At 39.4% G+C, this 17,247-nt stretch overlaps 2 protein-coding genes across 2 annotated transcripts in view; both read left to right on the forward strand.

The window, feature by feature from the left end:
* MOSMO (modulator of smoothened) overlaps positions 1–4,581 on the forward strand; it is a 90,863-nt gene extending 86,282 nt beyond the window's left edge. The window contains exon 3 of the mRNA XM_037156308.2: positions 2,686–4,581. Coding sequence (XP_037012203.1) covers positions 2,686–2,870 — 185 coding nt within the window. The 3' untranslated portion in view covers positions 2,871–4,581. The remainder of the gene's footprint in view (positions 1–2,685) is intronic.
* Positions 4,582–11,327: 6,746 nt separating this feature from the next.
* VWA3A (von Willebrand factor A domain containing 3A) overlaps positions 11,328–17,247 on the forward strand; it is a 77,764-nt gene continuing 71,844 nt past the window's right edge. Inside the window, 3 exon segments of the mRNA XM_053659508.1 lie at positions 11,328–11,391; positions 12,158–12,245; positions 16,160–16,357. Coding sequence (XP_053515483.1) covers positions 16,339–16,357 — 19 coding nt within the window. The 5' untranslated portion in view covers positions 11,328–11,391; positions 12,158–12,245; positions 16,160–16,338.

Raw genomic sequence — 17,247 nt, forward strand, 5'->3', positions numbered from 1 at the left:
TAATATACTTTATGATGCATTACAGTTGTCCCATGTTACCCTCTCTATTCCCCTCCACCTGCACACCTGCTTTCACCCATATTTCCCCCCTTTAATTTGGTTCATGTCCATGGGTCATACATGTAAGTTCTTTGGCTTCTACATTTCCTGTACTACTCTTAACCTCCTCCTGTCTATTTTCTACCTACCATTTATGCTACTTATTCTCTGTACCTTTTCCCCTTCTCTCTCCCTCCCACTCCCCCACTGATAACCCTCCATATGATCTCCATTTCTGGGGTTCTGTTCCTGTTCTAGTTGTTTACTTTGTTTTTGCTTTTGTGTTAGATGTGGTTGTTAGCAACTGTGAGTTTGTTGTCATTTTACTGTTCATATTTTTTATCTTCTTTTTCTTAGATAAGTCTCTTTAACATTTCATAAAATAAGGGCTTGGTGATGATGAACTCCTTGAACTTGACCTTATCTAAGAAGTGCTTTATCTGCCCTTCCATTCTAAATGAAAGCTTTGCTGGATAGAGTAATCTTGGATGTAGGTCCTTGCCTTTCATTACTTCAAATACTTGTAGCCCCTTCTTGCCTGTAAGGTCTCTTTTGAGAAATCAGCTGACAGTCTGATGGGAACTCCTTTGTAGGTAACTGTCTCCTTTTCTCTTGCTATTTCTAGGATTCCCTCCTTCATTTTAATCTTGGCTAATATAATTATGATGTGCCTTAGTATGTTCCTTCTTGGGTCCAACTTCTTTGGGACCCTCTGAGCTTCCTGGACTTCCTGGAAGTCTATTTCCTTTGCCTGGTTGGGGAAGTTCTCCTTTATTATTTGTTCAAATAACTTTTCTACTTGTTGCTCTTCCTCTTCCCCTCTGATTCAGATGAATCTTCCTCCTATGATTGAGATGTTAGAACGTTTAAAGTTTTCCTGGAGGTTCCTAAGCCTCTCATTTTTTTAAATTCATGTTTCTTTATTCTGTTCTGGTTGAATGTTTTTCGGCCTTCTGGTCCACTCCATTGATTTGAGTCCCAGTTTCCTTCCTGTCACTGTTGATTCCCTGTTCATTTTCCTTTATTTCACTTACCATAGCCTTCATTTTTTCATCTAATTTGCAATCATATTCAAGCAATTCTGTGAGCATCCTGATTATCAGTGTTTTGAACTGTGTCTGATGGGTTGGCTATCTCTTTGTCACTTAGTTGTATTGTTTCTGGAGCTTTGATCTGTTCTTTCATTTGGGCCATTTTTTTTTTTTGTCTTGGCATGCTTATTATGTAATAAGGGGTGGAACCCTAGGTGTTTACCAGGGTGGGGCAAGCCATGTCGCTGTGTTGTGGCATTGTAGTATATGGGGGAGAGGCCCAAGAAGGAACAGTATCACTTGTTCCAATCTCTGCTGGTTTTCAGTCACGTTCTCCGCTACCCACAATCAAATTGGGCCGTTCTGGTGCTGATTTCTGGGTGGGTGGGATTGTGTACATTCTAGGACTGTTGGTCTCTCCAATAAACTCTTTTGTGAGGCTGGGGATTTCTCCCACTGCTGCCTCAACTCCCACAGGTGTTTTCAATCAGAGGTTTGAGGCTTTATTTCGCTGCACTGAAACTCTGGGTTGTGTGGTCTGTCTTGCTCCCCACTTGTTCCTCCCAGTTTACCTGTACACAAATGTGAGACCACCCAGTCCACAATCTACCACCTCACTGGGTTCGCCAGCCATAGCCTTGCCCAATCAGGTCCTCCAACTGCCGCCTTGTTGCGAGTCCTTCCTGTCTCTGCCCCTCCTGCCCGGTCAGGATGAATGTTTCTTCTTTAAGTCCTTGGTTGTCAGACTTCCATACAGTTTGATTTTCTGTCAGTTCTGTTTGTTTTGTTTTTAAATTTGTTGTCCTTCTTTTGGTTGTGCAAGGAGGCACAGTGTGTCTACCTACTCCTCCATTTTGGCCGGAAGTCCACATTTTTGCCATATTATGCTTTTATTATTTCAAGAAAGGTAAAAAGGGAACTGAAACACACAAAAAGGATTTATGCAGTGTATGAAGAAGGTGCTGTGATTGATCAAACATGTTAAAAGTGGCTTGCGAAGTTTCTTGGTACCACTGATATTTTTTGGCCAAAAATAATTCTTTGCTGTGGGGCTGTCTTGTGTATTGAAAGCTGTTTAGCAGCACCCCTGGCCTTTATCTACTAAAAGCCAGTGGCAGGAGATAGCTGACATATTCATAATACCCAAATCAATAAAGTTATTGGTTAAAATGAAAAATGTGTCCTTTATTTTGCAGAAAAAAACTAGATGGACTTTTTGGCCAACTTAATATTTCTAGCATTTACTCCATTTGCAGAAGGGTACCAAAGCCTAAGATAGCACAGTTAGTAAGTAGTATAGCCAGAACTTAACCCTTATCACAACTTTAAATGGTCTAGAATAATAAAAGCACGTACTTAGTAGGCATGGGGACCTTTCTTAATGTTGATATTTGAAAGGCTAACCCCAGCTTTTACTGGATTTAATTGTTAGGCTTTGGGGATATTACATAATCTGTAGTATATGCAAATCTTTTGACAGGTGGTTCACATTTTAACAGGTTTGACCATATTACCAATCCACAACCCTTCTTATAAACTTCCTTTGTACCAATTTTCTTTGTCTTTCTAATCACCAAACCATGTTACTAATGTTGTGTTTTGGTTTGTTTTACAGTGATCCTTTTCTGTATGGCTGCCCTAATATTTCCAATAGGATTTTACATCAATGAAGTCGGAGGTCAACCTTATAAGTTACCCAACAACACAGTAGTTGGGTCATCATATGTACTTTTTGTCTTATCAATTTTCTTTACAATAGTAGGACTTCTATTTGCTGGCAAAGTTTGTTTACCAGGCTGATGAATGTCTAAATTGCTTGACTATTTTTATTATTTTAAATTTTATTTTATTTTTTTATTTTTGGAGGGTGGGGAGGACAAAGGCAAGGCATCTGAGTAGTCCTCGCTTAGGAAGATGCTTAGGTGAAACTGATGTTGAAAAAAAAATACTTTGATTAGTTCTCACTATGCACTTTGGATTTTTTAAAAAATTGAGAGCCTTTTTCATAACCAAATACAGACAATGTTGACTAAGTCTCCTGAGCACATATTCAGGCAGTCAAATCTGTACTGTGATAGCAGCCTAGTGAAGGAGAATACTTTGTACTGAAAAGCACGGGGCCCTTATGACTCTTGTTCCATTGTTAATGTCTGATGATTCATTTGAGGGGGAAAAATTCTAAGTATTTATGAATCACAGTGGACCAGAGGAATGCAAGAGTAGTTTCTGTGGGGCTGGCCTCACTTTTTAAGAAACTAGTATTCACAGCTTCCTTGTAAGTAGTATGAGGCACCAGAAGGGATTGCTGTTGTGTTACTGCACCAAGAAGCCAATAGATCAAAACTTGTTTGCTAAAATGTATGTAAAAATTCTGAAATTCCCTATTCTCTGTGTACAAAAAAAAAACCAAACACTAAGAAACGTGTTGCTGGGGTGGGTGGGTGGAGGAAATGTTCATTATATTTATATAAATATATATAATATATATTTTGTGATGCAATATACAGTGTGTATATATATGTGTGTGTGTGTGTGTGTGTGTAAATACACACATACAAACAGTTTCTGGAAGAGAACTCTGAATGCTTTGCTAGCAAAACACTGTGGTGTGCAAACCTAGGACTCAATTTTAAAAAGCCATTTATCTGAAGGCTGTATAGTGGAGAGAGTCTTCAGTTTACCTCATTCTTTGTAACAGCCCTTGATTTTAACAGGTTTTTGTAATAGGTACAAATAATCCCATATCTTTCTAGGTGCAATTTTAAATTAAGCTAAAATTCTTTGTAGGATTAATTTATTTGTATATGATAGTAGAAAGTAATATGTAATTTGGGGAATTTGACACTATTTAAATTATTGGCAGTCATCTGTTGTACAGAGGTTTTTTTTTTTACTGGCTGACTCTTACATTAATTATGCATTTTCTGTGTACAAGCATACAACTTTACATAAATACGAAGTCCACTAGCATTATCAATTTACAGTATTCTGGCTATTTACAACACCAATATCACTCTGCTATAAAATCAAGTTTATGTTCTTTTTATCCATAAGCATTATTAATACATCTCCTTTACCAAAAACCCCGGTGATACAGTATTTTCTTTATATGCCATATACCTTTGTTTGAGGAAAGCTAACATTTTTGCATTTACTTTAAAGGACTATACTCCACCCACACCTTTATCTTTTTTCCCTAAAAGAAGCACTATAGCTAACCCTTGAATCCACAGACAGTTTTAAAACACAGTATTTCTCTTCTCTATGTTTCCATGCCTTCATGTCTCAGTGCTTAGTTTTTCCAGGTGAACACTATAGATCATCTCCTATTTCAAATGTGGGGCAGGAGAGGTCTTTCATGGCAATGAAAGTAAGATTTCAAGGCAGTGGAGTTGTTTTTCTTCTCTATAGTGAAATGGCACCCCAAATGTCCATCAGTAGAGTCCTGGGTAGTCCATCTATTATATAGTACAGCTTCACACCAACAAATGAATGCATTGTTTTTTAAAAACCTAGATTCTACATTTTAGAGAATGATTGCAACAGAGATGGGGCTACCTTCTCAATTATTCAAAATATGAAATGGAGGAACCTGATGTTTTCTTTCCATGCTGGCTTGTTTAATGTTTATGTATCTGACTGTTAATTCATCAGTATTTTAATGTGGAAGAAAACCCCAGTGTTGCAGCTCACTCAAGAATGGGGGTAAGAGGTGGGCCACCACTGTGATGCATTCCTTGAATGGTACCAGTGAATGTCACACATTTTCTTCCTAGGGTTAAAGAAATCTTAGAAGATGCTTGAAGTCGATTCTTTTTCCCCAAGTGTTGTCTAGTCAGTTGGACATTTGGGATTGCCATTCCCAGGGGAATTTGATTAGTCCTCAGTCACGATGGGTCACTTTGAAGGAAAGCTATCATTGTCATCATTATACCAGACATAAGGTGTTAGCAAAGTATGTTTCAAATTAATTTATATAACCAAGAGTTTTTCTCTTCCAAAAGGTGAATTTTATTGTAAATAGTCTCAAAATATTTTAAACTGGATCATGAGCATGGGGAGAGAGAGTTTCTCAGCTGCTAAGAGCTTCCCCACTGTTTACTTCTTTCACTTACAGTGGTATTACAAGATGACAAGATTTAAGGTTTTATTTGTATCTATTATCCAAACCATCAAATTGTCTTTAATTTCATCATCATCTTGGAGGTCCAGTACATTAAGGACTGATGAACAAAACTCTAACCAGTCAGCCCAGGGTTAAAACTGTCCCATCAAGTATGTGAAGTCAAATCTTTGTACTCTTCCAGACCAACATTGAAATAGACTTATTCATATAAAATTCTATACATCCTGTAAGTGAAAAGACACAACTATCAGCAGTTGCTTTAAAAAGGTCACTATAGTAAGTACTATATAGTACAGTATTAATTTATAGCAGGAAATCTTAGCTTGTAAACTGTATATAAAACACTTTTACGGTGCAATCATTTGTCAAACTTTTGTCTGTTACATTGTTTTTAGAGTGTGCATTATTCTCATACCTAAGAACATCACTGTAAAATATGCTAAAAACTAGTTGTAGGTTTTATTTGCACAGGACTTAGTTTGAAAATTTTGGAAGCCCCTATTACATATGCCTAAACATCTGTAAATGTGGAAAAACTTCAGTTCATTTAAAACATTTTTTCAGTATAATCCCTTCCAAAGGTAATCCATGTTCTATGTTGTTAATGTGTGTATGTAGTCTGACTCTTCTACTTCTTATAAACCTATTTTTGTCCCATTTGTTTTGTTTTTGAAGGATGGCTTTTTTTTTTAATGTTTTAGGAGACCAAACACTTCATTAATTTTTACTCTTTTGTCTAAAGCTTTGGTATTTCTAGTTGATGTTCTGAGAATTCACTGTTTAATTGCTTTAGTATAATAATAAGTAGTCCTGGTGACATGCAATCTATTGATTTAGCGGAAAGGCCCTGAAAAGTGGGAAACTAACTCTGCATATATGCTTAGCTATTATTTTGCATCATGGGCTTCATAGGAAGAACATGTTACATTTATTTTGTCTTTATTAAAAGACTACTAGCCATGGTTACTCTGATTGTAGTAACTGTTTATCAACCCATTTAATCATCTTCTAAAAGTTGAAATTACTTTCACAATACAAAACAGTAAGCTGTCTTTTAGAGCTGATTTTTGAAGGATAAAAGTATATGAAGGAAGAAAGTGGCCTGTGTAGGTTGGATTCCCTACACAGAATTTAGTAGTCGTATCACCTCAAGAGATTTTGAAGTTTGTGATCAAGGTCTGTATATTGCCCTAAACTTTTAAGAGTTGTTTTCTAATTGGTTATAACATTTTTCAATTGATAGTTTCAAAACAGATTGTTAATACGAACTGTATAAAATGAACATAATTTTCTTCACTTGTATTTTTGTTATGGAGCAAGTTTATCAAAATAAATTGTCTACTAAAGAAACAAAAGGCTTCTATTACTTTGAAATAAGCTTTGATTTTAAAAATTTATTTCAAAATTGATTCCTTAAAGAGGTTTCACATATTCATTCACACAGTAACACTTCCTTGCCTTTTACTTTCGTTTTGCTGTTAGCAGCATGTGGTGGAAAAGGTCTCCCCTCTCCTTCCTTTTCCACTCCTACCTCTCCTGCTAGAGAAGAGATGCTATTAATAGTCCAGAATATGGACTAGGCCATGTTTACCAATAAGAAGAGTCACTCAGCAAGAATAAACCATACAAATGTTGCTCTTTCTTCTGTATCATGTTTCCTGAAGTAGGAGAAAGAAAACTAGCCATCTTTTATTTTTCTTCCTTGCACAAAGACCTAATAAGCCCATTCATCTTTGCTTCAGTCTTCTGTTTCTGCTTTACTGCAGACCAAGGGGTCTTAGCTTCTGAGATTTGAAATTTTGGTTGAAGTAGTAATAGAGACCCTTGGTGTCTAGATTTGTCCATGTGCTTCATTGCAAACAGCTTTCCTTGAGCTGTGGAGTTATTGAGATGAGCCCAGTCTAATAATAACTAAGGATCAAATAAAACACTGTATTTACCCTTTGCTGCTGTTTCCTGGCCTCTTCAGGAACATGGTAGGGAACTAGGAGATAAAGGCAATGTAGGGTTTGGACATTCTTCAGTTGTGGAGCTTATGGGTATTTTCTTAGGATAATCAACTGTCCTGGTTTGCCTAAGACTGAGGGGTTTCCTGGGACATGAGACTTTGAATGCTATAACTGAGAAAGTTCCAAGTAAATGGGGATGATTTCTTGACTGTATGTTTGCACCATCTGAACCTTATCCTGATTTGTAACATAGATTATAGAGATATTTGAAGAGTTCTTTTTTATAAACCTATTAAAGAATAGATCAACTGGAAGTTGTAATGGTAGGCTTAAACTGAACTAAGTTGGGGGGAAGCACATTTTTTATTTTGCTAATACTGTATAAAAAGGCAACAGACTGTTTCTAAAAACATGGATTCAAAAATACCTTATTGTTACGTAGTCTCCCATCAATTCCATTCTAACCACTATATAAGAAGGTTATAGAAAAAACACCAAGACTAGAGTACTTTATGCAAAGTAAACTCTTCTGGGTCACAGTTACCCAGCAACAAAATAAAAGTAGTTATTTATAAGTGGTATTAAAGATAGAAAGCATAATGCTGTATAAATTTTTAGAATTTTGGTTATTTTCCCAGCAAAAGAAAATACTGAGATGATCATTTCAAGCACATTTAAGGTTTGTACAGATCAGCCCCAGGTCCATAGACTAAGACCACCCAAGATTAAATTTCAAGAACAAATTTTTTTCATGAGACTTGAAAAAATTTCAGAGCTGATGAAATCTGCAGGGGCGTGGTAAGTGTGTCTGCTGTCCAAATGAAGAAGTCAGGGACTCAGGCCTATTGACTTTGTCAAAATCAGACAGCTAGGTCTCAGACAAGCACCAACACAGGATAGAACCAATCTTTAATTAATTATCTATTTCAATCCATCCAAATAATTTATGCCAAAATAGTCTTAACAAATGGAAACATTATCTTATTCAAGTCCCTGTTATTTCCCCTGGCTACACGATGAAACCCACACTTCTTAGCATAGCATGGAAAACCCTTCATGGTTTGGCTTCAAGCTGTCTCTTCAGTCTTATTTCCCACCACTCTCTTCACTGACAGACCAGACTTCATTTTTTCACTACACCTGCTATCTGTCTTGGTTGTGTCTATATCTCTTCCTCCTTGCACTGTCTTCTAATTCCTCACATATTTGAAATAAATTTAACCCTCCGTGCTGTTTTTCTTTTGCTTATACCTCTGTAACAGAACTTACTAGAGGGAAATAAACTGCCTGGATTCAAATTTCTGTTCCACTAGTCTAGCTGTGTGACCCTTAATAAATCACTTAGCGTCTGTGAGCCTTGGTTTGCTCAGCTGTAGAATGGGGCTAATAGTACCTACATCATAGGGTTATTGTTGGTTTAAATGAGGTAATGCATGGAAAGTTCTTAGTAGATAGTAAGCATTCAAATGTCAGGACCATCGTCGTTATTAATATTTCTCTATAACTAGATTATAAACTTAGTAATCATGCAAGGAATGTGTCTTTCTCGTGTTCTCCAAGGACCTGCCCCAATGCTTTACTCATGAATTATCATAACTAAATTTGGGGCTGGGTATAAAGGAAAATTATGAAACTATGTCCTGGAGATTTGAAAGACCAAGTCACCTATCTTCCAGGGGTGAACTTCTGAAAACAGAAGCTTGCCTAGATCAGCAAGTATAGTCATTTTGTTAAGTATTTTACTATAATATCCCAGTTTCATTAACCTCTTTGGGATATTTCTGTCGACTGGAGACACTTCTACTGAGCTCACAGTGTTCTAATATTGATACACAGAGGACCAGAATGTTGCAAGCACTCTGTTTATCCTGAGAGCGCTTTGGAGGCTTCTCAACTTGTGTAGTCCTCATTTTCTTGAAGCCACACGTTTGATATGTTTCATAAGAGACATGGAGATGAACAAACTGACAGTGACTAGAGGAGAGGAGGGAGAGGGATAACAGGGAAAGAAGGGGAAGGGTTTTCAGGGAAGATATGTAAAGGACACATGGATAAAGGCAGAGGAGAATAATAGGGGGGAAATGGGGACAACTGTAATTGAACAATTTTAAAAAAAAAACTTGATTCTGCCAAAATGGTCTTAATTATTTCTGCTAAAAGGGATGTACTAAAAAATTTGATCTCATTTTAGATGTGGTTATGTCCAACTGGCCATTTTTGGCACTTAAGTAAATATTGCCAGTGTATTTGGTTACTAATAGGTCAATCCCTATTTATTATTTGTCAGGATAACTCAGTAAAATTAATGCTGTGTTTTGACTCTGGCATCCTTTGTGTTGTTTAAATATTTAATTTAGTTGTCTGAAACAATTCTAGTGTTTTCCTAAATTGAAAAGTAAAAACTCACTCCTTTACATTGCCTTCTTCTTGATGGCAAAATACAAATGCAGTTGAAAAACCCTCCTTTTCACTATCCATAAGACATTGCTCTAGAGGAAAAAAATAATCCACTTGTCTAAGAAAGTCTTGTCTTCTACGTATTTTACTAATGAAATTAGTGTGGAGCAAAATGGACTTGCATTGCAGGCTCACCCTGACTCACATATGTCATTTCTGCTTTCAGGGTCATCAAAAACTTTCTTGTCCTAAGTGCTGTTGTGGAGAAGGACATTACCATGACCCTAAATAGGACAAAAGAATTTTTTAACAGTTAACACATCTGTTAACACATTTTAATGAATATAGGAAATTACATTTTCTTCCCCCTCAACCCACATTCCAGACTTTACTATTTTTAACAGTTATTAGGTATATATATCTTGTTCAGTTCTAATAAAGGCAAGATCACTATATGTATCTACCACTACTTTTTAATTTGTCTATCTGTGTCAGTAAATATAGGTCTTCATTTTAAATGGCTGCAGAGGTGTGTGTGTGTGTGTGTGAGTGTGTGTGTATGTACTAATCTCTTCCTCTGTTGATGCATATTTAGGTTTTTTCCAAGTTTTTGTTATAGCAAATAATGCTGCTGAACTTAGACCTTAGATAACAGAAACTTTCTAGGTACCATAGTAACCTGACATTAACTAAAAGTATATCAACTACTCTTTAAGGCAATTCATGTTTTTTAAGTACTGTGGTTAAGAAATAGTGGCATTCAATTAAAAATTTGGAGAAAAATGAACATTAAATTCATTTTATGTACTTTTCCATGTCATCTTGATGTAGCCTCTCTGCCTGTGGAATAGGAGGATGTATTTTATAGACTACAAAAACTAAGGATCAGAAAGATGAACAATTGGACTCTTCAACCAAAGTGTGCACCACTCCTGTTTGCTTACCAATATTTAATAAAATTCTAACAATTAAAAAAAGGGTAAACAATTTACCCAAAGCTTTATAACTTGTCATTGGTGAATTGGTTTCACACCTAGTTCCCCGACTTCATATCTGGGAGTACTTCTGCTGTCCCACATAACCAGTTTGGCTTGTTGAAAGGAATAAAAATAGCTTGTCCCAGTTACATTTCTTTTTCTCAGGCATGAGCAGCTAAATCAATAGTTCGCCTCTTTTGGCTGTGGAATGCAACCAACCGTAAGAGGTAGTCCTACTTAGAAATGCTCTGTGAATGTTACATTTTATTGGGGTAAAAAACAGTGTGTAAGTTATTAAATTCCATCATTTCCCTCTTCTTGTCAAGCTGTATCTCTGGAGTTGTCGCTAAGTGGTATTTTGCAGGGCCAACTTTCTTGGTTGGTGAGCTACCTGATGCTATTCATTGATTTTATTGGGGTCCTTTTGGGAATTGAGCACCCAGGGAAATTTTCCCAAGCAGGCCATCAGCTAGGTCCTTCCGCCTTGTTGATGGAAAATCTGTTGGTTATTGGATTACGCTGGGCTAATGCAGAAGGCCAAGATTCAAACATTAGGAAGGTCCCTCCAGTAGTTTGTCATCTGTCTGCACTAATTACTGCTGCGATATAACTGTCCCAGGCTGAGTGGTGCAATAGTTCTATGTCCAGCCCACACTTGGGCTGTGGTCACCTTCGGTGAGCTCAAACCCCCATGCCTGTAGACTTTCCCCCTGGGTACATCAAGGTCTTGTTTCCTCTTATATTTTGCCATCTCCCTGAAGCATTGCTACCAAACACTGAACAGGGCCCTGCTCTCTCTGATTTTCAGATCTGTGATTTCTTGAACTCTGTCTGGGAATTATCCTCCCTGACTCCTTTGGCTTCCCGCAGAGGTATGTTCTTCTGGTACCTATGTCTCCTTTGGTAAAAATACACAAAGAGCCCTGGCTGAGGTGTCTCAGTAGATTGACTTCCAGCCTGTGAACCAAATGGTCACCAGTTCTATTCCCAGTCAGGACACATGCCTGGGTTGTGGGCCAGGTTCCCAGTAGGGGGCAGGTGAGAGAGAACCACATGTTGATGTTTCTTTCCCACTCTTCTTCCCTTCCCCTCTCTCTAAATAAAAATCTTTTTTGTTAAAAGACACAAACAAAACTCAACTCTTTTGTTTGAAAAACAGCCCCTTTCCTACCTTTAGGCTGAATGGTTTCTCTGGCTTCAGGGCTGGACAGAGGCCATTCTGGCCAGGTTCAGGAACAGGCACATGATGTGACCAAAGCCAAGACTAGGACTTTGCTGGAACTCTGAAAAAGGGGTGTTCTTCCTTTAGGGTTTCTAAGTTGTGTGGGGAAAAGAGTGCTGCGGGAGTCCAAGTCAGCCACTCACAAAGAACCTGCCTGAGAATAAATCTATCCTAGAAGAAAAGAAGATGAGAAATGGAGGCAGATTTCTGTTAACGTTATGTTAGCCTTTGGGTCAGAACTATACCTGGGATTTTCTGTCATTTGAGCACATTCTCTTTTTTTGCCTTAAGCCAGTTTGAGTTGGGCTTCTGTCTCTTCTCATGGAAGGACTCTTGATGCACTTCCACTTTCCTCTTGACACACACCCCTTACTTTGCTTTGACATGTTACTTTAATATTTCAATTCACTTGTTAGGCTTTTACAAAAGACTGAGGAAACTGTTCACTTCAGGCCACTACTTCTCAACCCAACAAGAAGCACCTGCTATTGGCTTGAAATAGAGGTAAGAAATAGAGCAAAATATCAATTAATGTCTAAAAATATATACCACATTGTTACCAAAACCAGCCAGTGGGGGCAGGCGTGGGGGGAGGGTGCAGGGGCAGGTCCTACTGCTTGCCCCCTACCAGGCAAATCTCCAAAGACAGACTTTGGAGGAAAAGAAAGGAATCTTATTTAATGGCAAGTTTCTGCCTAAAATGTCTGGGTAACAAAAGTAAAGGGAAAGGAAAAGTCAAGAGTATGACATCAAAAATAGCTATGTAAATATTTGTCATTACAACTATAAGTGACAATATTTGTCATTTGTGAAAGTAACAAATGAACAAAAAATCTATTCACAGTGCTGAATTATCACCAGGGTATTTGGAAATAATGGCAAGTTTCTGCCTCAAAGCCTTTAAGCCACTTTTGGGTGTCCTCTAAGACACCCAAAGAAAAATCACCCTGTCATCCTTTGCCAGCTCAGTTCAGGGTTATGCCAGGAACCTCTTCTCCCACCCAAAAGTACAGTAAACATAGGTAGGTGGCTTAGCTGGCCTCCAGTCACTGTCCAGCTTCAGGTACCTTTTGGAGTCTGCCCCAGGCCTCCTCCACTCACAGGTCCACACTGGCCACCATTGGCAGACCTGCTGGAGACCATCGATCGACATGCCCCTCCCCAGCAGGGGAGGGGAAAGAACTAACTGACTTTTCCCTTCCTGGTACACTCCATTTTAAAAGTCCTCTCCCAGAGAAAGAAGGAGCTAATACCTTTTGCAACAACATGGATGGAACTGGAAAGCATTATGCTGAGTGAAATAGGCCAGGTGCTGAAAGACAAATACCATATGATCTCACCTTTAACAGGAAGCTAAACAACAAAACAAACAAGCAAGCAGAAAAAAAAAAACAAAGACACTGAAATAGAGAACAAGGGGATAGTGCCCAGAGGGGAGAAGGAAGGGAAGTTAAGGGGAAAAAGGGGGAGGGATTTGGAGGAACAAATAGGAAGGACACAGGGACGAGAACTAAGGGGGGTAGAAATGGGAGGGAGGTGGGGAGCAAGGGGCGGGGGAGGCTGGGATGGGAAAAATAGACAAAAAACTGTACTCGAAAAATAACTAAATAAAATTTTAAAAAATAATAATAAAATAAAAGTCCTCTCGCAGAATCCCATGCATGCCAAAAGGCAGTGGGAGTGTCCAGCTTTCCAACAATGTGGGCCAGTGTTGGCCATGTTTGTCATTGTCCCTCTTCCAGCTGCACGTTCAGCAAGGGGGCAAAGTCTCCAGTCACATATGTGCAGCTCAAACCCCTTTTCTATTTCCATGGGTGTGTCCCCTGTTACAACATAATGACATTGTCTTAGTCTTTTGGGGCTACTGTAATGAAATATCACAGGTTAGGGAGCTTGTAAAAAGCAAATTTTACTACATGTTAACTAAATTGTAATTATTTTACAATATATACGGACATCAAGTTATTATATACCTGAAACTAATTGTTATATGCCAATTATATCTCAATTTTTAAAAAACAAAAGGGAATTGTAGATTGCTAAAAACAAAGTTATCCGAGCCATCACTATCTGCTTATTCCAATACATGAGGATTATAGGGACTCACTGCTATACAATAGCATTTATCGAAAAGTTAAAAGAGCTTTGGTATTTTTCAGATTAAAAAAATCAGTGACATGCTTATATTATGCATTATGTCACATCCCCACCAGAGACCGAGGTGACATGACATAATCACAAAATGTCTAAAAATTCACACTGAGTAGAATACACTGACTAACCTCGTCCCTCAACTCATTTTGCCACCAAAAGTGAGCCTGCTGTGAACTGAAAACTTTCCATTTTAGGGATTTTTTATTTTTAAAGTCCCTAGATTCATACATTTTACTTTCATGTCTTTATCTTACACAAATAAAATCTCAATACACAAAGATGTAAAACTATGTTCATTGCAACATCACTTTAAAAACTTTACTTCTCACAGTTCTGGAAGCTGAAAGTCCAAGACCAGATTGCCAACATGATCGGATGAGGGCCCTCCCTTCCCTGGGTTGCAGATGTCTCATATCCTCACGTGGTGGAAGGGGGATACAGAGCTCTGTCTGACTTCTTTTTTTTTTTTGCCACTCAGGAGGCATTAATCATGAGGACCTAATCATAATTCCCAGCTCCTAATTCCATTACCTTAGGGGTTAGTTTTACAACATAGGAACTTTGTTGGGGCACAAACATTCAGACCATAGCAATTATATTTTGTGTAATGGGACCAGATTAGTGTTCCTAAGTAAATGTCAGGGATTTTGACCTTGATCAGGTACCAAGAACCTAATCAAGGTAGCTGATCAAGGTAAGAGAAATTCCTACTGTGCTCCCTTTACATGGGGTCCATTATGAGCCACATGTGGTCTGAGGATTGCTGCAAGACAGTGCCTGCGCGTAGCTTTCCTCTTGGCTGGTCATACAACCTAAAAAACTTACCCTTCTTTGTCATCCATCTGGTTCACATTCAGAATATGTGTTATGTAAGCTCAAGCAGAAAAAAAGCAGTAATGACTTTGCAATGCTGGGTTTTACTTCTTGTAAAATGTTAAAAACCTATGTATCCAAGAGCAGAGGAAGTTGTGAGGGTGGTGAGCTGTGTCTTGGGCCCCCATGTCTCCAAAAATGGTTTCACAGGGACCTGTCAGCTCCTTCTACCCAGGATTTTCAGGAAGGTGGGCACAAGGACCTCACCTTTTTTTTTAATGCTGTTACAGTTATCCCAGTTTTTCTCCTGCCTCAAGCCTTCCCCCAATTCCTATAGTCAATCCCCACACCATTGTTTGTGTCCATGGGTATTATATATATGTTCTTTGTCTAATCCCTTCACCTTCTTTCAACCTGCCCTCACCTCCCCCTTGCCCCTTACAGACCTCCCTTGTTCATGGAATAACCATTGATGGTTGGTTGCTCTCAGCCTCTTGTGATTCTTACCTCTCCTGACTTCCTTACCTCTTTCTGATCTCCTTTGTCTCCTGCCTTGGTGATGTTGACTAATGCCCTGGATTTACACATGTTGCCCTCTATCCATGACTTCTGCCCAGAGTGACTGGTGGGAGATCAGCCGTTTTTGTCGTGGGGGCTTTGTTTCTGACCTGGACTATGGAAGCCACTGCAGGGGGCAGCATCTGATGGAGTCCCTGCTGTATGAGGACTACCACCAGCTGCGTATGTTCTAAATGTCAAAATCCAAGGTTCAGAAAGAGCAGACAGTGATTTGAGAAATGACCTGGATGAGAAAAACTAAGTGCAGATTTCCTCAGCCACATACAGGCCACACAGGCTGGTTGACATCGGTAAATCACTTTGTCTCTTTCGACATCCATAAAAGGAGTTGAAGAAATCCCTAACTATGGGCTAGGGCTGGTTACATCATAATCACCTGAGGCCATTGTCAAAGATTATTGTTCCCACAATTTGCCACAGTTATCTCCCGGATGGGACTGTGTGTGTGTTTTCACACCAGCAACCCAGGTGACTCTGAAGGGCACCTGGGTTTGGGAACTGTTTCGGTACATGCTCTCTTCTGATGCTAACAGGTCACTAAGCCTGTTATTGTATTAACCAGGTTTGGGTGGGGGAGGGAGACTGCAAGACCCTCCCAGGGACCCCAGGGAATCTGAGGAGGGAGAGAAGGTTACCGCCTCTAATACCTTTAACGTGTTGTCTGCTGTCTCTTCAGTTCCTGCCACAGGAAGGCAGCCGCCACCACTGCTCTACTGGTCTAAACCATAGTTCTCTGTTGTCCCAGAGGTTCTAAAACTGGGGAAAAGGTCCCAATCCTGCTTCCAGGCTTTCATGGGAAGGAGAAAGGCAGAGTGCTGGGGGGAGGGGAGGGGGCAGTGTGTTAACAAAGTGGCGATTTCATCCCCCTCCAGGAGGAAGGTTTTTCCCTGTTGCTGCCTCACATTTGCAGTGGTGCAGTCTGTTGCCTTGGAGACCAGCTAACATTCCCAGCAGGGTCTGCTTCACTGCCTTTTTAGTTGCTTAGAACTGGAAGTGGGCACCAGGAAAAGCAGAGTCCTGGACCAGGAGCCCTTCTCCCAAAGATGGAGAAATGAGAAATGCAGGTGAAGGTGAGTATCACAAGGTTGTCAGCGGTGGTACGAGAAAGGGTGTGGGAGACACTAAGCTCTGAACAGAGAGAAAAAATTTATGGAGGCTGGGGTCTTAAGCATCTGTTCCCTCCATGCCAGGCACTGTGCCAGGTGTTGGGAGTACAATAGTAGACAAGTGATAGGGCCAGTTCGGACTGTGACAACTTGGTGTGAAAGGGGGGAGGGGAAAGAAGGAACAATTGCAGAACACTATTCTCTTCGCGACTTGGGGGGGGGGTCAACAAATTGGGTTCAGGAGAGACCTTCTGAGTTTTCTTCTCAAACAAAAAGGGCAAATGACATTTCTACAAGTAGGTCCAACTTGAGCAAAGAAAGGCAAGAAACAACAAGGTATGTGTAAGTGTTGCCAGGGACTGTGGAAGGATTTAAGATGAGATAGAAAGGTGAGCAGGGAACAGATCCTGAAGCAACGCTAAGCCTTGCAAAGATCCCTGGTGATTATCTGTGGCTCTGAGGATCCACGTCTTGGTCTAAATAGGTAGCAAGATAAACAGCTCCACATATTAGAAAAGTTATTATAGCAGCAGAATGTAAAATGGATTAGGTGGGGTTAAGACTAGAGGTTATTTGGCAATTAAAATGTACAAACCCTGGGATGGCTTTATCCTGGATAAACATTTAGGAGAATCTGAGATCCAGCTATTAGCAAAACAGGAAGTTAGCTAAAGATTTTCTTTTATCCACTAATCAGGGCTAACTCTCTCCCCTGGACCAAAGACAATTTTGCATGCTCCCTTCCTATCAACATTACCCCAGGGTAAGCTGACCCACCTTTGTCAAAACCCTGGACCTGCAAATATTTTCCGGGGGGGGGGGGGGGTGTTTATTCAACAAATATTTTGAGGGGA

The sequence above is a fragment of the Artibeus jamaicensis genome, unplaced genomic scaffold, assembly GCF_021234435.1.
Source record: "Artibeus jamaicensis isolate MK-2021 breed Jamaican fruit bat unplaced genomic scaffold, CSHL_Jam_final scaffold_666, whole genome shotgun sequence".
Classification (NCBI taxonomy): Eukaryota; Metazoa; Chordata; class Mammalia; order Chiroptera; family Phyllostomidae; genus Artibeus; species Artibeus jamaicensis.